At 37.9% G+C, this 25,304-nt stretch overlaps 1 protein-coding gene across 1 annotated transcript in view; it reads right to left on the bottom strand.

Annotated features, from left to right (window-relative positions):
- The window catches only part of PRRC2C (proline rich coiled-coil 2C), a 107,192-nt gene that overhangs the window by 63,589 nt on the left and 18,299 nt on the right, over positions 1-25,304 (bottom strand). The window contains 10 exon segments of the mRNA XM_017866893.1: positions 2,167-2,220; positions 4,983-5,127; positions 6,423-6,510; positions 6,592-6,725; positions 7,723-7,805; positions 12,209-12,432; positions 14,532-14,657; positions 15,747-15,856; positions 17,216-17,387; positions 18,486-18,653. Coding sequence (XP_017722382.1) covers positions 2,167-2,220; positions 4,983-5,127; positions 6,423-6,510; positions 6,592-6,725; positions 7,723-7,805; positions 12,209-12,432; positions 14,532-14,657; positions 15,747-15,856; positions 17,216-17,387; positions 18,486-18,597 — 1,248 coding nt within the window. The 5' untranslated portion in view covers positions 18,598-18,653.

Here is a 25,304-nt window from a genome sequence, read left to right as displayed (position 1 = left end):
TTTAGGCTGCAATGAGCTGAGATCGTGTTCCAGCCTGGGGAACAGAGCACGACCCTGTTGCAAAAAAAAAAAAGCTTAGATACAAGTCCTTCGTGAGATGTATTAGGAATATTTTTTTCTGTAACATATCTTTGCATTCTTTGGGAAATGTTCTTCAAAGTCCAACTGACCAACTGTTTTTCCTTTCTAATTCGTGGCCAAGGTCTTATTTATCAAAGAAAACTTTGTCAGCTCCAAGTTTATGAACACTTGATCTTCTATACTTTTTTCTACATGTTTTAGTTTCAGCTTCTGTGTATGCAGAAATGCTATAAAGAGCTTTCAGTGGTTATGAGGAGAGGGACTGCTGGAAATGATGGTGATGGTTGTGATACGTGCAGATATCCCAGTAGGGTGATTAGAGAAGGTCTGGAGAGCCTGATCATAACAAGGATTTCAGGAGGGGAAAATCTACTTGTAAGAAAGAACAAGTAAAGAAGTCAGGAAGAGCAATGTGTATGTGATGAGAACAGCAGATGAAATTAGAAAAGTAGACAGAGATCTGAAAGATCATGAGAAGGACCTGAACAAGGAGAAATGGACCTAATACATAGTTTTAAAAAGACAACAACTACTACAGGAGAATATGGCATGAAGGTAGCAAGTGAGCAGGCAGCATAAGGGGCAAGCAGTATCTGTCAAGAACCCATTCCAATAGTTCAAAGGAAATGTAAGAGGTGGTAGCAAGCAGTCAGTGTACATTTTGAAGGTAGAGGTGACATTTTGCTGATAAAGCTAGATGTAGGGTAAAAAAAGAGTTAAGAGTAACTTCTCAGTTTCAGCCTTAGTAAATATGTGAATAATAATGCCATTACCTGCAACAGGAAAGACAGGAGAAGCAGCACTGTGGATATGTAGGGTAAGTGGGGGGGGTGTTATGGTTTGGACATATTTGAGCTGTTTACTAGAGATCCAAGTGGAGATGTTGAGTTGATTGTTGAATATATGACTCTTAAAAGTCAGGGCAAAGCTTTTCGGCCTAAATGTACATTTGAATGCCATCAGCTCATAGAAGACATTCCCAAGGAAAAGGATACAGATTTTTAAAACAGACTGAGAACAAGACTTAGTTCTCCAACACTCGAAGTGTAGGAGGCCCAGAAGGAATACAAAGCAAAGAAAAACAAAATAGTGAGGTGTCTCAGATGCAAGTAGGAAAAAAAGTGTTTTAAGGATAGGCCAGGGATGGTGGCTCAAGTCTGTAATTCCAGCACTTTGGGAGGTCGAGGTGGATGGCTTGAGTCTAGGAGTTCGAGACCAGCCTGGACATGAAGGCGAGACCCTGTCTCTGCAAAAAATTAGCCCGGTGTGGTGGTGTGCACCTGTAGCCCCAGCTGCTGGGGAGGTGAGAGGACCCCTTGAGCCCAGGAGTCCAGGTGGCAGTGAGCTATGATTACACCACTGCACTCCAACCTGGGCCACAAAGCAAGACCCTGTCTCTAAAAATATATGCATATACACAAGAGGGATGGAGTAATCAACTATGTCAATGACTCAGCTGAGATTTAAATGAGATGAAGACAAGAAAACTGAATTTGTCAAGATGGAAGTCATCATTGACTCTGATAATAATAGTTTCAAAGGTAGAGTGGGAAAAGAAAGCATGCCTGGAGAGGGCTAATGAGAGAATAAGCAGCAAAAGACGGTAAGTATAAATAGTTCACTAAAACAATTTCACTGATGGAGAACAGAGAAATAGGATAGACACTGCAATGGGATGGAAGGTAGTGGGATGGAGTAATGTTAACAGAGAGGTTTTTGTGAAGTTGTTTTTCTGAAAAGATGAGAGAGAACATTATCAAAAGTGGAAAAGGATACAAGGAACAAAGTAAGAAAGTGTCCTTAGTAGCAAAACAATAGGAAGAAAAGTATACAGACAGTGAAATGGAAAAAAAAAAGTTATCTCCTAGGTACTTCTTATTTTCTTAGTGAAACTTGGAGCATGCTTATCAACTGAGAATGAAAATGAAAAGGATGAAGAGTAAGACATGTAAGAGTCACAAGGTAAAAAGTTAGTAACTGTTTCATAAAAGTTTTAAATAAAAAATTTGGTGTCTTTCCACCAAAACAAAAGAGAAGGTCAAATAAAACATAAAATCCATAAACAAGCATTTAGTTAAAATTTACCTGCTGTGCAAGCAACTTTGGAGGTGGTGGCAGATGTGAAGATGTTCCACGTTCCTATTATAAAGAAGAAAGAATTACTACTATTATTTTGGAGACAGGCTTGCTCTGTCGCCCATGCTGGAATGCAGTGGCATGATCTCGGCTCGCTGCAACCTCTGTCTCCCAGCACCAAGCAATTCTCATGCCTCAGCCTGCCAAATACCTGGGATTACAGGCGTGTGCCAACACGACCGGGTAATTTTGCATTTTTAGTAGAGACAGGGTTTTGCCGTTTTTAGCTAGGCTGGTCTCGAACTCCTGACCTCAAATGATCTGCCTGCCTCAGCCTCCCGAAGTGCTGGGATTACAAGTGTGAGCCATTGCACCAGCCTGAAAGAATAACTTAAAAATAAACATATAAAAAAATATATCGGCCAGGCGCGGTGATTCATGCCTGTAATCCCAGCACTTTGCGAGGCCAAGGCAGGCGGATCGCCTGAGGTCAGGAGTTCAAGATCAGCCTGGCCAACATGGCAAAACCCTGTCTCTACTAAAAATACAAACACTAGCCAGGTGTGGTGGCGGGCGCCTGTAACCCCAGCTACTCTGGAGGCTGAGACAGGAGAATTGCTTGAACCTGAGAGGTGGAGGTTACAGTAAGCGAAGATCGTGCCACTGCACTCCAGCCTGGGTGACAGAGCAAGACTCTGTCTCAAAAAAGCAAAGAAAAAGGAAAAATATATCTATTGGAAATATTTCAGCAGGGTGTGGTAGTTCACGCCTGTAAGCCTAGCACTCTGGGAGGCCAAGGTGGGTGGATCACAAGGTCAGGAGTTACACACCAGCCTGGCCAACATGGTGAAACCCGTCTCTACTAAAAATACAAAAATTAGCCAGGCATGGTGGTGGGCACCTGTAATCCCAGCTACTTGGAAGGCTGAGGCAGAAGAATTGCTTGAACCTGAGAGGCAGAGGTTGCAGTGAGCCGAGATCATGTCACTGCATTACAGCCTGGGAGTCAGATCAAGACTCCATCTCAAAAAAAAAAAAAAAGAAAGAAATATTTCTGAATGTGCTTATTTTCTCAATATCGCAAGATTCCTAAACATCTCTCTCCTTCTCTATTTTTAAATAAAAGCATATCACTCATTACAAGATTACTTTTTATGGAATCACTCTGCTATTTCAACAAGGTTAGAATCTCAAATGCACTTTACAACAAAAATTTTAGCCAGGCATGGTGGCTCACGCCTGTAATCCCAGCACTTTGGAAGGCTGAGGCCGGTGGGTCATTTGAGGCCAGGAGTTCAAAATCAGCCTGGCCAACATGGTGAAACCTCTTCCCTACTAAAAATACAAAAATTAGCCGGGTGTGGTGGCACACCACTCTAGTCCCAGCTAGTCGGGAGGCTGAGGCACAAGAATCTCTTGAGCCCACGAGGTGGAGGTTGCAGTGAGCCAAGATCGCACAACTCCACTCCAGCCTGGGTGAAACAGCAAAGCTCTGTCTCAAGAGGGAAAAAAAGAATTTTAGTCTAACTGTTCTGGAATTCTGATCCAGAAAATCTGACTGGGGAGAGCTATACCTCTAATTACTAAATTTTATTTATGTAAGCTCAATTCGTTTCTAGTGGCAAACTAAACATATGAGATCTTAAAATCTAAAACATAATGGAACAAAATATATGAAACATTCACTTGCTAATATACATACCACTGTCACAAAAAAAGTCAAAGACATATTCCATCTATTCCTCTATTCTTTCATGAAAAATTCTCATTCCCCATTATGCCAATAAGTAAAAGTCACACAAAACATTTTATTAAAATGTTATTTTAAAATTATTCTTTTCAGTTTTCATAAATTTATTCTTCAATGGATCATCAACGCCTTAAGATTAAAACCCTCGTATAGCATACATTTTTAAGAAGTGGTTCTTATATAGTCTACCTCTCTCCCATATCAAACTACTTAGAATTTCTTGAATGTGCCATGTTTTCTCATACTTCTCTACATGTGTTTCCACTGCTTATAATAGCTATATTCCCTTTGTATACTGGCTAAATCATGCTTAAGAATTAGCTCAAGTACTTAGTCTTCTGCAGCCTTCTACCTTAAATGAATTCTCGAAGAATTTATTTTGTACCCTCTATGATTATGCCACTTAGTCAGACTTCTTATTGACTTTTTTTCCTGTCAAAGAAACTGTTAGCTACCTCCTTTTAGCCCTCAGAAGGGACAAGTTCCTCCATCTATTTTGTATGAATCCAACAAATACATGCTAACTATACTGATTCCTTAATAAAGAGATAAGCGGACTCCCTTGAAAGTAGCCATTTTTATTCCCAGTTTATAATGCAGCTTTTGCAACCGTTTACCATCTCAGAAGTAGGTTCAAATATCTGTTGCACACATATTTCCCTTCATTCACAATGTTCTTCAAAATAATTCAGACTTTAGATGTCCCTACTCACTGTGTGATTTCCCTACAGATAGTGTACCATTCATACAAAAAGAATGACTAGTATTTAAGTATTCAGTAAACTGTAAAGCACTTCAGCAATGCTTATTTTATTTTAGGAAAATGTCATCCCTACACTTTGCTATGACTGAGCTGTATCATAAGGTGAAAAGGGTGATGCTTTAGTTTTCACTCGATAATTTTAGCTACTGTACTGATAATTCTGGTTAAATGCAATAAAAATTATGATAGATTCAAGACTATTCAAGAAAAAATACACAGTTCCCTTTTCCTAAGTCCCATTCCACTCGGTGATAAGACTAATTATTCAAGATAATCCTTGAAATAACAAGGATCTCCATGAGTCCAACAAACCTGATTAAATGAAGGTCCTTTCCCAAAGGGAACTTTTGCTACTGATGGTTGGGCAGGTATTTGAGAAGATGATTTAGCATTGGAAACTTCATCTGTTTCTTTTTTGTTTTCATTGTTTTCAGAGGCTTTTGAACCTTGATCCTCACTGAAAAATCAAAATGCAGAAGAAATAAAGTGGACCAACCGTATCATAAGTACATACATTTTTTTTTGCAATTAAAAAAAATTATTTCGGTATGGTTTCCAGGGAGGGAATGTATTAAGGAATGAGATGAGTGTGTGACCTACTAGTGCTAATTTCTTCTTTCAATAAATATATACTATGAAAGTGCAATACAGTAGTTGTCAAATCTCTAAACACACGTCAGGCATATATCCTGGCAAAAGAATATAATCACATAATTTCCTATCTCCTCTATGTAAGAAATATAATCCAAATATAACTGGGTAATACTGGAATTATTATTTAACTGCATTCTAATTTATCCTGATTTAATAAAAAGATAAACTACAGTATTTTTTCAAAGCCACAGCAAATCACAGGTATCTCTTAAATGACCATAAAACGATTGTTTGTCACAATGCCATAACTGTAAAATTTATACCAAACGTGCTTACAAACTTCCATATATTTTAAAAGCCCAACATTTATGATATATAACCCATATGTTCCTGACTGGTGCTCCAATATTCCAGAATGAAAGAAAATGAAATAAAAAACTCCCCATTTTCTAAGGCCCTAATGCAGTTCACTAAGTTTTAAGAAATCGAGGACCTGAAGTAGCTGTAGTTACCCAGGGAATTATTCTCCAATTTTATAAATATGGATCAGGCCAAGCAAATAACAGTTTAAAATTGTTCCTAATACCAATTCTCAAAAGATCTCCAAACTAGGTGCCAAGTACCTAAATATCTTTTTTTTTTTTGAGATACAGTCTTACTCTGTCACCCAGACTGGAGTGCAGTGGCATGATCTCAGCTCAATGCAACCTCCACCTCCCAGATTCAAGTGGTTCTCCTGCCTCAGCCTCCTGAGTAGCTGGGATTATAGGCATGTGCCACAACACCTGGATAATTTTTGTATTTCTAGTAGAGACAGGGTTTCACCATGTTGGCCAAGCTGGTCTCGAGCTCCTGACCTCAAGTGATCTGCCTGCCTTAGACTCCCAAAGTGCTGGGATTACAGACATGAACCACTGCACTCGGCCCTAAAAGTTTTTAAATCAACTTTCTTGAGACGTAACACATTTTAATTAACTGATTAGCTGTATACTGTATTAATCTAGCTCATTAATCACCCTCTATTTAGTAAAACTTCTGAGAATATATAAATTCTACAAATAACAAACAATTGTCTATTAATAAAGCCTCTCTGCATAAGTAGTTAATATTGTATCAACAAATTTCATACTGTTATTAGTAAAGCATACCACAACTTACCTGTTATTCTCTTTAGGACTGTTACTTCCTTGTTCATCATCATCACTGAAATTCAGTTGCTCTGTATAATCTACTTCCATCTGAGCACCTATTAAATTAAAGAAAACTCAAGACTGGCTGCTTGAAAGCATCTAACAATTTAAAGCAGTTAATTAATTTTGCCTCTTACCTGCCCAACCCTCATCAGCTTCAGCATCTAGGTTATCAAATTTATCAAGCTCCTTCAGTTCTGATGCACTAAGAATGGATGGGCGTTCAGGCTCTGAGGCCCATGAAGGAGGTGGGCCTCTTCCTCGGAGGCCTCTAATGAAAGGCAGGTCATGGAAAAGACACAAAAGTTTATGATACTAAACTGGGAGAATAATAAAAGATTGGAATTTAGTTCATTTCGACATTAGTGTTTTCTACACCAAGACACATAATATGTTCTGCATTGACGTGTATGAAAAAATTAATATTAATATGTAATTATAGGATAATATGTAACTCTTAAGTAACAGCTGACACAGTTTTTAAGAACTCTCAAACATTTAAGATAAAACAAATATATGCTAAAGGATAACAATATAAATAAAACTAACTTCAAAACACACCATTTTGAGGAAAATAATTCAAGAGGATGATCAAGTCTCACATAATAAGCAAAAAAAAAAAAAAAAAAAAAGGGGGGGGGGGGAGTCCATAATATGAAAGGCAGAGGAGAAAAACAAGTGTCATCAATTTTAGGACCATGGTTTTCAGTTTTCTTTTTTTTCTTTTTCTTTTTCTTTTTTTTTTTTTTTTTGAGACAGAGTCTCGCTCTGTCGCCCAGGCTAGAGTGCAGTGGCACAATCTCGGCTCACTGCAAGCTCTGCCTCCCAGGTTCAAGCAATTCTCCTGCCTCAGCCTCCCGAGTAGCTGGGATTACAGGTGCACGCCACCATGTCCGGCCAATTTATTTTATTTTTTTTTTAGTAGAAACAGGGTTTCACCATGCTGGCCAGGCTGGCCTTGAACTCCTGACCTCCTGTGATCCACCCACCTTGGCCTCCCAAAGTGCTGGGATTACAGGCTTGAGCCACTGTGCCCGGCCTGGTTTTCAGTTTTCAAAATCCTATGTAAATTAATTTAAATGTTTAAAAGAATGAATTATTTCTGGTCTGTCTTATAAGAGCCAATTATTTATTAATGACAACTGTACTGTAAGGACAGGAAAACGATCAATTACACAACTCAAAATCACACAATCCACTCCACCTTTAGAATATCTTAACAAGCATATATACATTCCTTATAGACTTTAATCATTTAATAGCCTTACTTGTTTCCTTCAGATAAAGAAGGTGGGAATCTCATGGGACCATGTAGAGGAGGATATGTCATCCTTGGATACTGTTGAAACATCTGAATGAAGGAAACAAAAAATTTTGATAAATTTAGCAACCCAGTTATTTTAAAAAATTATATATATATACACACACATATATATATAAAAATCTGAGCCTAGGCCTGAAGTTATAATTTATAGAAACAATGATTAAAATGAATAAAACTATTAATAACTGTTACCTGCTAGCATAGATCATCATTCATCCTCAACAGCAACCCATTTCCAAGGCCATTGCCTCTACCAACTCTTTACAAATAGAATAACTAGAGCACATCATATGAAAGACTTCTGCATTATATTGATAAAAGTACATTAAAGTAATTGTATCAACAAGATATGTACACATTAAAGTAACTGTATCGAGATATGTAATGTAAAATTGCATTAAAGTAACTGTATCAATAAGATATAAATTACATTAAAGTAAATGCATCAACAGGATATATACACACATGTACCCCAGCAAACAGCAAAGTGAAAATATTTGAAAAGCAGATGCTGTAGGCCTTCCTCCACAAGCAGGAGTAGAATAATTAGAAGCAGATTTGTGGATAAGGAGGATAACATCAGTCCCCAGCCCCAGCACCTCAGAAAGAAAAAAGTAGGGGTAGCAGGGGTAGGGAAGAAGAACTCAGTTCAGATAAAATTAAGGGACAGTCCACGATCCAAGGAACTGAGTTGGAAAAGGGGGACAGAGAGCTACCCGGAAATTTTCTACGGATATGGCATAGGTGAATTCTCAATCAAATTACTGCACAAATGATCATTATAAACAGTCCCAAACAGGTCCAGATATTGTTCTCTGTAGGAACTTGGCTGTGGGAAACTAAAGAGAAGACATAAGATAGATTCTGAGAACAAATAACACCAAGGGATTCATCCTATGATTTTGAAGGGAGGAAGTGTCAAAGAATAGCTTGGTCATTTACTATTTGCTTATATCCAAGTAAAATTATGTAAATAATATGAAATTATATTACTGTAAAAACATAATTTATAACCTAAAATAGAAGACTAGTTTTTCTAAAAAGAAAGTAGTAACTATGTGTTAGATAAGAAAATTACCTTATATTTGAAGCAAGGATGTTTATATGATTATGCTGTCTAAAGATGAAATTTCTCGGCCAGGTGCAGTGGCTCACACCTGCTATCCCAGCACTTTGGGAGGCCGAGGTGGGTGGATCACTAGGTCAGGAGATAGAGATCATCCTGGCTAACATGGTGAAACCCTGTCTCTACTAAAAACACAAAAAAACTAGCTGGGTGTGGTAGGTGCGCCTGTAATCCCAGTTACTCAGGACGCTGAGACACGAGAATCACTTGACCCCAGGAGGCAGAGGTTGCAGTGAGCTGAGAGCACCACTGCACTCCAGCCTGGCGCCAGAGTGAGACTTCGTCTTTAAAAAAAAAAAAAGGAAGAAGAAGAAATTTCTCTTAAGTCAGGTTGAAGCAATGTTAATTAAGCCAAGCAACAGCTGAAACTCAGCTGGGGAAACTTTGAGGGATACTCTGGAGAATTTTCAGCAGCATCACACTTCTATACTGAAGTTAATAAAGACACTACTGGAGGCATATGTTCATAGCTAAAGCTGCATTAAATCCTTCATCTGGTCATTCCAGGCATAATTTCATGTGGTCTTAAATGCTTAAAGTCTAGGAATTTGCCAGAAAATTCATTATAGAAACAAATTTTAAATTCTCAGTATATAGTAGTGATATTTAAATGTTTTTGTTAATTAGCAGAACACATTATTCAAACATAATCGCTGATGAAAGTGGGAATGATGCCCACTTGGTCTCCCCTCTTTCCTATCCTACCCTCTCACCTGAAAGTTCAGGGATCTTTGGTAGCACAAATTGAAAATGATTAGAAAAAAAGTAATTTTTTTTCCTACCCATTTCTAATGGGTATAAATCATTTTTCAAGGCCAGGTCCGCATACTCCTAAACTTCTCTTAGGAAAACATTTAACGGTCAGGCACGGTGGCTAACACCTGTAATCCCAGCACTTTGGGAAGCCAAGGAGGATAGATGACCTGAAGTCAGGAGATCAAGACCAGCCCAGCTAACATGGTGACACCCTGTCTCTACTAAAAATACAAAAATTAGCTGGGTGTGGTGGCGTGCCCCTGTAATCCCAGCTACTTGGAAGGTTGAGGCAGGAGAATCACTTGAACCTGGGAGGTGGAGGCTGCAGCGAGCCGAGATGGTGCCACTGCACTCCAGCCTGGGCATCAGAGCAAAAAACATTAAACAAGTAATTGTATTTAATCATTCATTTCCCTGTTAGTCTAGAATGATTAAAAATAGTAATGTATATGCTCACTTTGGCAGCAAAATTGGAAGAATATAGAGAAGATCAGCACAGTCCCTGCATAAAAATAGCATGCAAATTTATGAAGCATTCCATATTTTTAAATAACACCACCAATATGAAGGAATGGAAAGTATGATGGATATTTAGGATTCAAATATTAGGAGTTAAACAACAAACTAAATAAATATGACCTAGATTTTTGTTTCCTATGAGAGTAATGAGTCTCCTGGAAAATTAAATGTATGTATCCAGGCACATCTGACTTGCTTTACAACTTTACAATGGGCTGAAAGTAAACAAAGAACGAGGACACCAAATCTAACTAATAATTTAGAAAATGTGGCAGGAGGGCAGGGGTGGGTGTAAGAGTATATATTAAATAAAACTAAAGACAGAATCAACAAAATCCAAAATCTGAGGAACTTTACAGGTTAACAAATTAAAACAGATAAGTACTAAAGGAAACAAGAGATGGAGATATCTGTAGGTAACAAGATTCTTAAAAGAAATATGAACCAATCTCAAGGAATGGATGTTGCCTGGATCCTAATTATGAGACAATTACTGGAACACTAACATAATATTTGAGAATATCAAGGAATTAGTTTTCCTTTTAGGTATGATAACAGCATTGCAAACTTTCTCCCCAAGTCTTTATCCTTTAAAATAGAACTTAAAATATTTACTGATGAAATACCTTGGATTTGCTTTCGTAATCCAAAGTGGTAGGAAAAGAGCAGGCGTGGTGACTCACACCTGTAATCCCAGCACTTCGGGAGGCTGAGGTGGGTGGATCACTTGAGGTTAGGAGTTCAAGACCAGCCTTGCCAACATGGCAAAACTGTCTCTACTAAAAATACAAAAATGAGCCAGGTATGGTGGTAGGCGGCTATAATCCCAGTTACTTAAGGAGGCTAAGGCAGGAGAATTGCTTGAATCTAGGAGGCAGAGGTTGCAGTGAGCCGAGATCATGCCACTGCACTATAGCCTGGGTGACAGAGCGAGACTCTGTTTCCAAAAAGAAAAGTGGTAGGAAAAGAGGCAGATTCATTGCACTGTTATCTTTATTTTTGCAGATGTTTAAAATTTTCCATTAAAAAAAAGTTTAAAGGCCAGGTGAGGTGGCTCATGTCTGTAATCCCAACACTCTGAAGGGCCAAAGTGGGCAGACTACTTGAGGCCAGGAATTCAAAATCAGCCTTGCCAACATGGCAAAACCCCAACTCTACTTAAAAACAAAACAAAACAAAAAACAAACAAACAAAAAAAAACAGGCGTGGTGGCACATGCCTGTAATTCCAGCTACTTGGGAGGCTGAGGCACAAGAACTGCTTGAACCCAGGGGGCAGAGGTTGCAGTGAGCTGAGATCACACCACTGCACTCCAGCCTGGGCAAAAGGGCAAGACTCTGTCTCCAAAAAAACAAAACCAAAAAAAGTTTGAAAAAAATATTAAAAGTACACAAATAAAAACTTTGAAACTACAGCAAGTGTTCTTTATCTTTTTTTCCATGAACCACCCCTTTGGCAGTCTGATGAATCCTGTGGACTTCCTCTCAGGAAAACATTTTAAATGCATAATGTAAAATACAAAATACTGCAAAGAAAACAATTATATTAAACAGAATTTTAGTGTAATTGTTCTCTGTATTTACAAAATAAATCTGTAGTATGGTAATGTATGTGCTTCTTTATTAGATCATTATCTATGGGTCTAATAATTATTTTGAAGTAATGTTGAATGTAATGTGATATGAAAATATCTACAATCTCTGTTAATAATAAAGACACTGCTGATAGTCCTGTGATTTGTTTCCTATATGGTACAACTACACTTACCCAAATAAAACAGCTAGGTGGTTTTGCTAAGAAACACTGCTTGGTAACCAGTTTCCCGGATAGCCCAAACGATCTCTATCTTCTGGTATTTACACCACGTGTAGTCCCTTCTCACAATATACCATACAATGAAAGAAAATGCTAATTTTTAGTTAGATGTTAACGAAAATAAAGACCTAAACTTTTCCCTGTAACAATTCGTTCCTCGGACCCCAGATCAAAAGCCTCTTGTTCGACTGGTTGTTCATTTAACAATACTCACATAAGGAGGCATCATAGCTCTATACTGGGAAGCGAGAGCAGCCTGCTGTCCATTCAGTTTAGCCTGTGGAGGACCACAAGCTATCCTCTTTTCCACCACTTTGAGGATATCATTTTGCTCTGATGTTCCAGCTATGCTTTCATCCTGGCCAGGGAGCTTTTCATCTTGATCAGATGATGAAGGTGAGCCAGCAGCCTTACCACCATCTCTCCAACAAGCAACATCTAGTATGAAGGCAGAGAACAAAGGAAAAAGATAAAAATCTGAAAATGGAACAAAGTGAAACCAAACCAGGCACATTTCAGGAAAATGAAAGCAAGTAAGCAGAGTGAAAGAGCAGGAAAAGTCTAATCCAGGTCCTACTAATGCTTTCAATGTGTTTGGGTAGTAGCGGCTTCCAAAGTGGAGAGGATGTACCTCAGAGGGTGTCACCACAAGCAAATACTGGGGTGGGAGAAGAAAATATTAGAACTTCTCTATGAGGCTTTAGCAATATTTGGTATAGAGATTAAAATCACTGCTCTCCCTATATCAGATGGCCATGTTTCAGAGTGACACACCTGAGGTTTCCTGAGGGAAAGAAGATGGGACTTCTACAATCTGTAAGGGTTGACAGTGATATTCTCATTTGTCTGTTTCCAGTATATCATTGCTACTTACAGGTGCCCCCAAGTGAACGGACTGCGTGAAATTATCTGGTGTAACTACACTTAACCAAATAAAACAGCTAGGTGGTTTTGCTAGGAAACACTGCATGGTAACCAGTCTCCTGGATAGCCCAAATTATCTTTATCTTTATCTCTGGTAAATTATCTTTATCTTCTGGTATTTACACCATGTGTAGTCTCTTCTCACAATATAGCAGGGTTGGTCTGTGTAACCTGTAGAATATGGCAGAAGTGATAGCATGTCCCTTTCCAGATTAAGTTATTAAAGACTGTGGGCTTCTGTCTTGGGTGGAGGATGTCTGTCTCTCATCATTTATTCTGCAGAAGCCATGTCATAAGCAGCCCCACTAAGAGACCATGAAAGTAAAGAGCCAATAGCTACACCAGTTTGGAAGTATAGCCCCAGTCAAGTCATCTTTAGACAGCTTAACTGCAGCTTTGAGAGGGAGTCCCTTGGCCAGAACCTCAAGCTAAGTTGATCCTGGATTTCTGACCTTAAGATACAGTGGGATATCATAAGTATAGTTCAGTTTGTTGTTTTACATCGCTAAATTTGTTATGCAGCAATAAATAACTGGTGGAAATTCAACTGAACAAGAAAATAGAGGAGTTGGCACATCTATTTCTAATACAAATGCACCAACCACATTATGACGCTTGAAAAATAAAATTTAGATTTATTCAGATCTGATAAGAGCCAAAAAATGTGAAATGTATAATATTATTAGAAATACGGAATCTGTGCCAGGCACGGTGGCTCACGCCTGTAATCCCAGCACTCTGGGAGGCCAAGGCAGGTGGATCACATGGTCAGGAGATCGAGACCATCCTGGCTAACAGGCAAAACCCCGTCTCTACTAAAAATATAAAAAATTAGCCGGGCGTGGTGGAGGGAGCCTGTAGTCCCAGCTACTCAGGAGGCTGAGGCAGAAGAATGGCGTGAACCCGGGAGGCGGGGCTCACAGTCAGCCGAGATCGCGCCACTGCACTCCAGCCTGGGTAACAAAAGCAAGACTCCGTCTCAAAAAAAACAAAAACAAAACAAAACAAAACAAAAAAACAGAAATACGGAATTTGTAAACACTTCTGTCATAGATGAACCTCTCCATGTAAACAAGGTCCTTTAAGATACTTGGTAGTGACAATATGAAGCTATCACAATTAAGACGACATTTAAAAATCCCTCTAATATTTTATACTTCTATTTTTAGTTTTTGCTTTGTAATGTACATAAACTATCCCTCACTATCCAAAATTACTTGTTTCCTCAGTTTGAGCTCAGAAAGTGAGGAATCACCAAATATTAATACAGTAGTAAGTAAATAGTTATATATTAGGGAAGCTTGCTCAAAAACTTACTAATGTAAAAAAGTCCAAATATTGATATACATGAAAGTCACCTGGACATCTTGTTAAAATGTAGATTTTGATTTAGTAAGTTGGATGCAAGGCCCAAGATTACACATTTCTAACATGTTCTCAAGTTATGTAGATACTGTCGCTGCAAAAATCACACCTGAGTAGCAAGAGACCATAGTACTAAGTCTGCCTTTTCAAACTAGGCAAATCATACATACAACAGCAAGCAGGAGGTTGTATTGCAAGATAATATACAAATATGATCTCACTTTGTATTAAAGAGAAAGTACTCTTACTTGGTGGGCGTAAACTGGGTCCAGGTCCATAGTTGTCATCATTTGTTTCCTTTTCTTTTTTTTCCTGATCCCCAGCTGCCTGCAGGCTGGGAAATTCTTGCTGAAACTGACTATTCACTTGGATTCCTATAGATTAAAAAAAAAAAAAAAAAATTAAAGGTAACTTTTATACTGAAGATAATACAAGCCACCCTTCTAGGATAGAGCTCTCTGCCTCCTTCTCATAAATTATTCCACATTTCAGTGATGACTGTTCATAGCCATAAAACTTTAAAATTCATCTAGATTCCTTTGAAAAGCTAATGATCAGCCATGAGGAGATGAACGTCTAAGACAGTAATCTTCCAGCACCATTCCAGAGGACTCATTTAAGATGACCATGCAAGTGAAGAGCTTCTCTTGTTTCTCTTTCATTACAACTCCTTACATTTTCAATACCCATCAAATTCCTTTGCTAAGAATTCTCAGAATTCGTTCAAATAGTATTACTGAAATAGTGTTTGATGAATAAAGGCTCCAAGCTCAAGATGAGGCTAAAATGCCTTTATTTAATTTACTGCTTCATTTACTTTACTTTGATTTAATTTATAGCTGAGATGATTGCACCTCACTATTCACCCAACTTCCTATCTACCTATTTTTTTAAATTAAAAGAACTAGTTTTATTAGCTTGAGGTCCCAGATCGGTTCTTCCATAGAATGTTTTATAGACAGTCCCTGTTGTGAAAGTAGGAAAACTAAATTCTGCTGGGGATTCCATCATTCCTTGGGGAAAAGGGTAATATTACAGCAGTGGTGCTTTATGGCTACTTTCTAGCTCTTCTCTCAGGAAATCGTGGCAGCATGTCGGAAACAGGAGAAGTTGGGGACACGGTTGAAAAATGAGTATGGTTTCTAACAATCTATGCAATGGCTGGATACTTTGAAGGTACAAGCTTTGCTTGGATATGTAGAGGTAAAGATAAAATAATGTGGGGCAGAGGGTATCTTAAAGACTCCTTTTCTTAACCAGTATCATTCACTCGTGCATGGCTCTTTACACTGGAATTTAGCTAGCCCAAGAGATTTTTTAAAAAAACCTTTTTAAGAGCCTCGAAAGTATATCCTTTAACAATGCTTTATGGCTCTACCAAAACATAGTTCACACTTTATCTCCTGCATGGCTGTTCAGTAACTATCAAGCCTAGGCAGTTTCCCCAACTAATGTCCACTTACCATCTCCTTGCCCACCTTGCTTGTTACTGGCCCATGATTTGGGAGCAGGTGCTACTTCTGGGGGAGCTGCAACCCCAGGTTTTGGCTGTGCTGGTGGCACTTCTGGTGTTCTTAAAAAAAAATATGAATCCATTATTTCAGATACTGTACGTTTAAATAAAATCAATATTATATCTAAGGTAAAACTGTGTACAAATTATTTTGGCTATATGTTTATTCATTGGTAAATCTCCTATAAATGTTTTCTCTCTGCAACATTCCTTTAAATGATTTATGGCTATTTTTATCCCCTTTCATCTCTGCCTTTGAATAACCCAATGAGATGAGCTTTGCTTGTTTTCCATTTTGTTTAAAACACACACACACACACACACACACACACACACACACACACACACTTTAATGGAACATAGTTACCAAATATCTGCTTTGAAGAAGTGAACACTTATAATTAAATATAGCAATATAAACATACATACAGTCTGGAATGGTGAAATTAGCTGAGGGCTAAAGCTAAGCAAACTCTCCACCTGGAAGTCAACAGGATCACCACTGTACTTATTACTGTTATTCAAAGAGGTAACAGCAATACGCCTAATACATTCACGTGAGTAAAAGGTATTTTGAAAGGCTGTACAGTTTTATTCAATTCTTGTAATGAGGTAATGCTTAAAAATAAGAAAGTAGTTAAGAGGCTCACAAAATGCAATATATTTCTGGCACACTCATACCTATAACTGACTCAATACTATAAAATAATTTTACTACAGCTAACAAGCATAAGTATTTGATAAATTTCTACAGAAGTAGTCACATTTACTATACAAATCTCCCCAGGCAGGAGTACAGAATTTTGATAAGAGGCAAGAAAACATCAAGTATCCAATGGCTTATCTTATTTTTTAAAATTACCACTATTTAGGCTTGGTCATTCAAGTAGCTAAGAGCCTGGCAAAATCTTTGACACACAGAAGTCTAAATAGTTGTTGAAAGAACGATGACTAAGATGGACACTATTAATTCTATCCTAGCTTTCTTGCTAGAGTATATACAAATTATTACTTGAGCACCTATGAAACATCAGGCAATTTCAATGCCAGAGATACACAGTAAATTGGCAGACAGACATCCTTAGTATCATGAAATTTAGGTATCAGAGTCAACTCTTAATCATATTGGAAAGGGAATACCGGAGTTGGTGGTAGTAAGAGAAGGGGGAGCCTAATAAAGGCTATGACATAAGCAAGGTTGTGATTTGCAATTCTGTCATCTGTTCTACCCTGACAAATAGAAATACTTTTAATAGGGAAAATTAACCAAAAGTTACTATAGTGAAAAGACTTTAAAGAGTATAAAATATGTAATATGTAATATAGACAGCATAACACTTAGTAAATAGCAGGTACTCAAACATAAGTTCCCTACAACGAAAGGGGAAGGGTTTCATTCTTTAACAGACTTTGACTCACTTTTCTTCTTCATGTTGCTCTTGTTTTGATGCCCACCCTGTGCCATCTTTAGGTACAATATTTACATTAGGATCATTGCCTTTGTTTTCTGCTTTAAGACTCGGGAGGTTAGCAGGTGGAGGCATACGCCGTGAAATACCGACTTTTCCAAGACTCTGTAATCCATGCCGAGCTGCAACTAAAGATCAATAACATCAACTTTCTTAGAACATCTATTTTATTACCCACATTATTCCTCAAACAATATAGAAAAATAGGAATTAATGCAATCCCTGAATGATTTTCATTCATGTATTTTAAGATAATAAGTTTAAAACTAAGCTACACCTGCAACACAATTTAGTGTCGAAATCAAGCCATTTAACAGCATTTAACAGATTCCTTAAAAATTCTAACAATGCAATTCAACACACTACAGAAAACACTGATAATGCTGATATTTTTTCAGAGAATCTATTTCAAACTCAAAACTTAGAATGTTAGAGAATAAATGTATTGACTTTATGTTTATAAAGAATACTGTTATGGCCGGGCGCGGTGGCTCAAGCCTGTAATCCCAGCACTTTGGGAGGCCGAGATGGGCGGATCACGAGGTCAGGAGATCGAGACCATCCTGGCTAACACAGTGAAACTCCGTCTCTACTAAAATACAAAACTAGCCGGGCGAGGTGGCGGGCGCCTGTAGTCCCAGCTACTCGGGAGGCTGAGGCGGGAGAATGGCGCAAACCCGGGAGGCGGAGTTTGCAGTGAGCTGAGATCCGGCCACTGCACTCCAGTCCGGGCGACAGAGCGAGCCTCCGCCTCAAAAAAAAAAAAAAAAAAAAAAAAAAAAAAAAAGAATACTGTTAATATGCCATGCATGATTTTCAGTTTTCATCATACTCACTAGGTCACAGTATCTAACACACACACACACGAAACATAGGACTTTCTCTAGTCTATAACTAAAAAGATAATAAATTCCCACTAATATATAGGTCTGTGCCTATCAATCTCATTGACTGAGTTTCCCCTTTAGAGCCATACAGTTCTTTTTTCCTGCTGACAACAGAGAAAACAAAATATTTTAAAGGGTTCTATGAAAGTATAAATTTTCCATTACAAGATGTTTATCACATATCCTCTGAAAAACGTGTGCATGCATAAAAAGGCAAATGTAAATAGGGTGGTATTAACTTGGGTACATTCTAGTTTCTCATAGCAGCATGTGTAGCATTTATAGTAATCTACAAACCACGAAAAACATTAAGTGTCACTTGATTTTACTCACCTGTGGTTTTCTGTGTTTCTAATGATTTCCCCTTGTAAGTATTAAATAAACTGAGTGTTGCATACTTTTTCCCATCCTTTGCTTTTGTGCTCTGGCCTGACTTCTCCGACATTTCGGTGGAAACTCATCGAGTCCAAAACCTCCTGCCACACCCCTTAAAACCCCAGTCTGTAAGATGTACATAAGAAAGAAAACAAAGGTGAAAACTCAGTAAATTCAAATGTTCACAGAAATTCAGAAAAAACTTCCCATATCAATAATTTCACAGAACTTTTTAATACTGTTCAAATTCCAATAACCAATACACAACAAAATTGATCATAATAAGCTATCATGCACTTGTGAAATATATCAGTTATATATGGTTTATAACTGCTTAACTCTATTATAGAGAATAAGGGTTACAATTCCATGCTGACATGAATAGTTCAAACACAGTGAGCCTATTGAGACTATCTTAAAAAGACATATTATCCAATTTAATATGCTTGAAATGACTGACATCAACCTTTGCACATGGAATCCAAATGACAGGAGGGCATCTTCATTCCCCTACATATTACATTCCTAAATCATCAGGCAATATGTGCCCAACAAAGCTCTATTAATTTAACAGATTAGAACAGAAACAACATTCTATGTTCTCTTCATTTTATAAAAGGTAAAACATCTCACAAACACAAGCTACATAAAAATAACCTATTTCATCGCTGTGGACTAAATATTCAAAAAACAGTATGCATTTTCTCAAAGCATATATAAAGTTCCCTTACATATGAGAAGTTGTAGAAATAAATAATATTTCCATAAGCATTCAAATACAAAGAGAATCCTCATCTTTAGAGCTAATGTACCCTCATCTTGGTGATGCACCCTAACTTAGATTACTAATAAATAGGAGAAAAAGACAAATTATGTCTCATACTATTTCCCTTCAATTTAATGAAGTTGTAGACACATATCAAACTAAGGGTTGTTTTTGTTTTTGAGGGGTTGGTGTAGCAGTAGGGTAGAAGATGGCTAATTCTACCATAGAAACAATCAATCGCTAAAAACATTGAGAACTGAAACATGGGAGCCAAAGATAGTACAGAATAGGTATACCACCCAGAAAGCATCAAAATAACGCCTATATCCACTTTACTTTTATAAATTTCGTTTCATCTGTTAGTTTTATATTTGTCAATTACAGAATCAGCAGAGACGTCATTTTATATGCATGTAAAATGCCACCCAACGTTTGTATAGTTTCATAAAATTTATCAGGCATTCTCACATCTATTAACTCATTTCAGTCTAACAACTTTATGATGTAGCTACTATCTTGATTTTTACACATACAGACTAAATTAGATTGAATTTGAAACTAGGGTGTCGGGTTCAATCCATTACACTGTGCTGCCTCCTCCCACATAACTATGTAGATAACCATTTCGCTTTCCATGTATACATTTACAATAAACCACCCTTCCTCGAGACAACTGGCAACCTGAAAAAAGACTGACCTGCAACCAAAAGGACTACACTAATACAATTTGCCACTACATGTAGAAGAACGTATACAATTAATTATACCCTAAGAGCGCTAATGATGATGATGATGATGTTGTGAAAAAAGAATGTACTACCAAAATCTATCCTATTGGCAAATTTACCAGTAACATGTACAAAGATATAGAAAGAATATTCATCTACAGTGACAAAAGAGGACAGTAAATATTCACTACCTGACAAAATTAAAATTCAAAGAGCTGCTTCATCAGGTGAAAAAAAAAGGAACTGATGTATCAAGAAAAACAGTCAACTTGCTCAAGTTATTTAACTAAGGATCCTCAAATCTTGGACTTTTCTGAATACCATTACTACTCAAGCAACACTCTTGGTGGAGACCCTTTCTGTATGTTAGAGAGAAAGCAACATCATGAGAAAAGAACTCCTTAAACTTTCTAGGAGCAAATCTCCAAACCAACCTGTATCTAACATCCAATCTTTCCTTCCTACACCTACTGCTACTGCGGTTCACAGAACCATGTTTCTGGCCAGGCGCGATGGCTCATGCCTGTAATCCCAGCACTTTGGGAGGCTGAGGCAGGCGGCTCACCTGAGGTCAGGAGTTCAAGACCAGCCTGGCTAACATGGTGAAACCCTGTCTCTACTAAAAATACAAAAATTAGCCAGGCATGGTGGCAGGCGCCTGTAATCCTAGCTACTTGGGAGGCTGAGGCAGGAGAATCACTTGAACCTAGGAGGTGGAGGTTGCAGTGAGCCGAGATCATGAGTACAGCCTGGGTGACAAACTGAGACTCCGTCTCCAAAAAAAAAAAAAAAAAAAAAAAAAAAGGAATGACGTTTCTGAGACGTGATTCTACAGAAACCATGTTTCTCTAGAAATAGGATAAAAATGAAAATTCTCAGGTCCCAACCCAGACCTACTGAATCAAACTCTGAGGAAGGGGCCCAGCACTCTTTACAGCAAGTCTTCCAGATTGATTCTCAGACTTACAAAAATGTTAAGACCTACTGACTTATTATAAGCAGATATATTCTAAGCAGTGATTCTCAACTCTTGCTGTATACAAATCTGGAGGCAGGGGGGCAACTGGGCATCAACTTTTTAAAAAAAAAAATTCTTCAGGTGATTCTAACTGAAAGTAGTTTGAGAACCACTGCAATACGTAAAGTTTATCTTTCTTCTCATTCCATTTAAGGTCAATCTTTCTTCTAGTGCTCTTCATCCTATCCCCACTTCCCTTCTTATCTAAACTCTTGTCTAGGAAATCTTATTAGCTCCTTTGGCTTTAACTACTAACTCATTACCTTCTGCTCAGTACTCCTGAGGAATATATCCCCACACTGCCTGTTTACATTTCTTTGTTTTGAATGAAGCTTCACCTTTAACTAGAACACAGGCATCTATTTCATAGCAAAACTTTAAGAAGCAAAACTTTAAGAAGCAAGCCTACTAAACATTCTGTCCAGGATAAGAGAAAAATAATGGTTAAAAAATCAAATTGGGCTGGGCGCGGTGGTTCACGCCTGTAATCCCAGCACTTTGGGAGGCCAAGGCGGGCAGATTGTGAGGTCAGGAGATCAAGACCATCCTGGCTAACACGGTGAAACCCCGTCTCTACTAAAAATACAAAAAATTAGCCAAGCATGGTGGCGGGTGCCTGTAGTCCCAGCTACTCACGAGGCTGAGGCAGGAGAATGGTTTGAACCTGGGAGGTGGAGCTTGCAGTAAGCAGAGATCGCGCCACTGCACTCCAGCCTGGGCAACAGAGCAAGACTCTGTCTCCGCCCCCCGCCAAAAAAAAAAGAAAAAAAATTAAATTGATGGTCAGTGTAGACAATAATCAACACTTGACAAAATGTAAATATGCTATAAGAACTCAACAAATCAAAGAAGCCCAAAGAGTAAAGCTATGAACAGACAATTCACTAGAGAAATATTAGTGAGCAAGCGTATTAAAATGTCCAATGTTACAATTAAACAAAAATCAAAATAAAATGCCAAGTTCAGCTTTTCCATATTCTTACAAAGGAAAACAAAGTAGTAATACACAATTTAACCACAGGGTTATAGAATATCCGATTTAACTCTAGCCATCACAGAGCACTCAAGCTTAAAAGAATCATAAAATGAACCTTAACTTCCCTACTTAAAGACAATACCAATCCTTCTCAGTAACACGTTAAACCAATTAAATACCAGGACCAAGTTTGATTTATCCCTAGAATGCAAGACTGGTTTAAAATATGCAAATCGATGTGATATACCACAGTTTAACAGAATGAAAAGTAAAAACCAAATGATCATCTCAATAAATGCAGAAAACCGTGTGACAAAGTTTAACATCCTTTCATGATAAAAAACTCTCAACAAAATAGGTACAGAAGAAAATTCCTCAACATAATAAAGGTCATTTATAAAAATCCCACAGCTAACATCATAATCAATGGGAAAAACCTGAAGGCTTTTTCCTGAGATCTAGCACACAGTTAGAATGTCCACTTTTACCATTTCTATTCAACACAGCGTTGGAAGGACTAGCAACAACAATCAGACCAAAAAAAGGAATAAAAGGCATCACAAATCAGAAAGAAAGTAAAACTAACCCTGTTTGCAGATGACACGATCTTTTAAGTTGAAAACTCTAAAATTTCACAAAAACTGTTGAAACTAATAAATGAACTCAGTAAAGCAACAGGATACAAAATCAACATACAAAAATCAGTTGCATTTCTTTTCACCAATAACAACCTAGCTGAAAAGGAAATCAAGAAAACGATCCCATTTACTAGAGCATCAAAAAGAATAAAGTACTTAGGAGTAAATCTAACCAAGGGAGCAAAATACCTGTACACTGAAAACTATAATTGATACAAGAAACTGAAGACACAAATAAATGTAAAGATAGCCCACATTCACAGATTGGAAGAATTAATATTATTAACAAGGCAGCAAAGAAAGACCTGAGAGGATCAGAGGGGAATAGTGCCTAAAGTTCATAAAGGGCTGGGAATAGTACCTGTTTCACAAACAAGACTAAAAAGATGACATGACATGTTTCACCAGGCATTAGGTAGAGTTGTTCTTTTTTTGGAGACAGAGTCTCACTCTGTTGCCCTGGCTACTTAAGCACAGTAGTGCGATCTCAGGTCACTGCAACCTCTGTCTTCTGGGTTCAAGTGATCCTCCTGCTTCTGCCACCCAAGTAGTTGGGACTACAGATGTCTGCCACCATGCCCAGCTAATTTTTGTATTTTTAGTAGAGATGGGATTTCACCATGTTGGCCAGGGTGGTCTCGAACTCCTGACCTCAGGTAATCCACCGTCCTCGGCCTCCCGCTGGGATTACAGACGTGAACCACTGAACCCAGCCCAGGTAGAGTACTGAGCACAGCTTTGCCTCCAGCAGTGGGTGAAAATTACCCTCAGGTAAATACTGCTCTGATCTTGTCTAACAAATCTTTTCTTCTTTTTATGTTAAATAAATGAGATGGGATCTCACTACATTGCCCAAGCTGGTCTCAAGTGATCCTCCCAACTCGGTTCTTCCCAGTAGGTGGGATTACAGGCATGTGCCACCACGTCTGGCTTGTCTAACAAAACTTAAAGCTACACTTGAAAAGATCAAATGGTTTCCCAGTAACTAACTGAATCCCAGAATCAAGTGGGGTTGGGGTGCGGGGAATCAAGCAAGTGAAACCAACCCAGTCTTGACTACTGACGTTAGAATTAGTGGACAAGAATGTTAAGTTATTTTTCTTATGTCACCTTGTCTAAGAAAAAGCTACTTTATAACTGTATTCTATATGTTCGACAAGCTAAAGATTGAATACAAATAGACATAAGAGACATCAAAACGTAGAGAAAAAAATTCACCAATTGGTATTACTAGCATTTTAGACACTGCCAAAGGTAAGAATACTACAGGCTGCAATCCTTTATGAAAAAGAAAACTCCCCTTTCCAAATTAAACATTAAACACACACATGCACACGCGCGCGCACACACACACACACACACAGGAAAAAAATAGTGAATCTGAAGCCATCAATAGAAGCTATCCAATGGGAAAGATAAAGTGAAAAAAGCTTAAAAAAAAAAAAAGGACCTTAAGTGAACCTTAAGACAACTTCCAACAGCCTAATCTATGTGTAATTGGTGTTACACATAGAGGGGCTTGACAAACTGAAAAAAAATGGCCAAAATAGTACAAATTTGATGAAAACTGTAAACCCAGACCCAAGAGACTCAACAAAGCCCAAGTCTAAGAAGCATGAAGAACCCACACCAATATCATAATCAAAGTATTCAAAACCAATGATAAAATCTTAAAAGTAACAAGAGAAAATAGTTACTTTACATATAGAGAAACTGAGTAACAGCAGAATCCTCATGGGAAAAGGTGCAAGCAGTAGAGCTACATGCTTAAAGTACTGAAAGAAAAAATAAAAACAGAATTCTACATGCAACAAAACATCTTTCAAAAATAAAAACAAAATTGGCTGGGCAAGGTGGCTCATGTCTGTAATTCCAGCACTCTGGGAGGCTGAGGTGGATGGATCACTTAAAGTCAGGAGTTCGAGACCAGTCTAGCCAAAATGGTGAAACCCTGGCTCTACTTTTCACCAGTGTCATCATAGTGTGTACTTACAAATGTAGGTGGCATAGCCTACTGAACACCGAGGCTATATGGTATAGCCTATTGCTCCTAGACTTCAAACCTGCACAGCATGTTACTATACTGAATACTGTAGGCAACGGTAACAAAAGGTGAAATATTTGTATATCGAAACATGTCTAAACATAGAAAGCGTACAGTAAAATATGGTATTATAATCTTATGAGGTCACTGTCATATATGCGGCCCACTGTTGACTGAAACATCATTATGTAGTGCATGATGTGGATGCAGAAAAAGCAACTGACAAAAACCAACCCAGTCCTTATTTGAAAACAGAAACAAAACAAAAATCCTCAATAAATAGGAATAGAAGGGAACAGTCAAAAGTTTGAATATGCTTGCCCTTCTGTTCCTTTCAATGAAGAGAAATGAGGCAAGGATATCTACTCTCTCTTAACACTTCTGTTCGACACTATACTAAAAGTTCCAGCCAGCAAAATAGGAAACAACAAAAAAAATCAAATTGGAAGGGATAAAGTAAAATTGTCTCTAATAGTTAGCATTGTACGATCACATATATAGAAAATCTGATGATATCTTAAAAAAACCTACTAGATGGGAGCTTACAAGAGCATGTAAGATCAACACACAAAATTCAATTGTATTTCTATTCAGCATTAAACAATTA

This window comes from Rhinopithecus bieti, unplaced genomic scaffold (genome assembly GCF_001698545.2).
Source record: "Rhinopithecus bieti isolate Rb0 unplaced genomic scaffold, ASM169854v2 scaffold_1853, whole genome shotgun sequence".
Classification (NCBI taxonomy): domain Eukaryota; kingdom Metazoa; phylum Chordata; class Mammalia; order Primates; family Cercopithecidae; genus Rhinopithecus; species Rhinopithecus bieti.
This window is presented reverse-complemented; position numbering and strand designations above follow the sequence as displayed.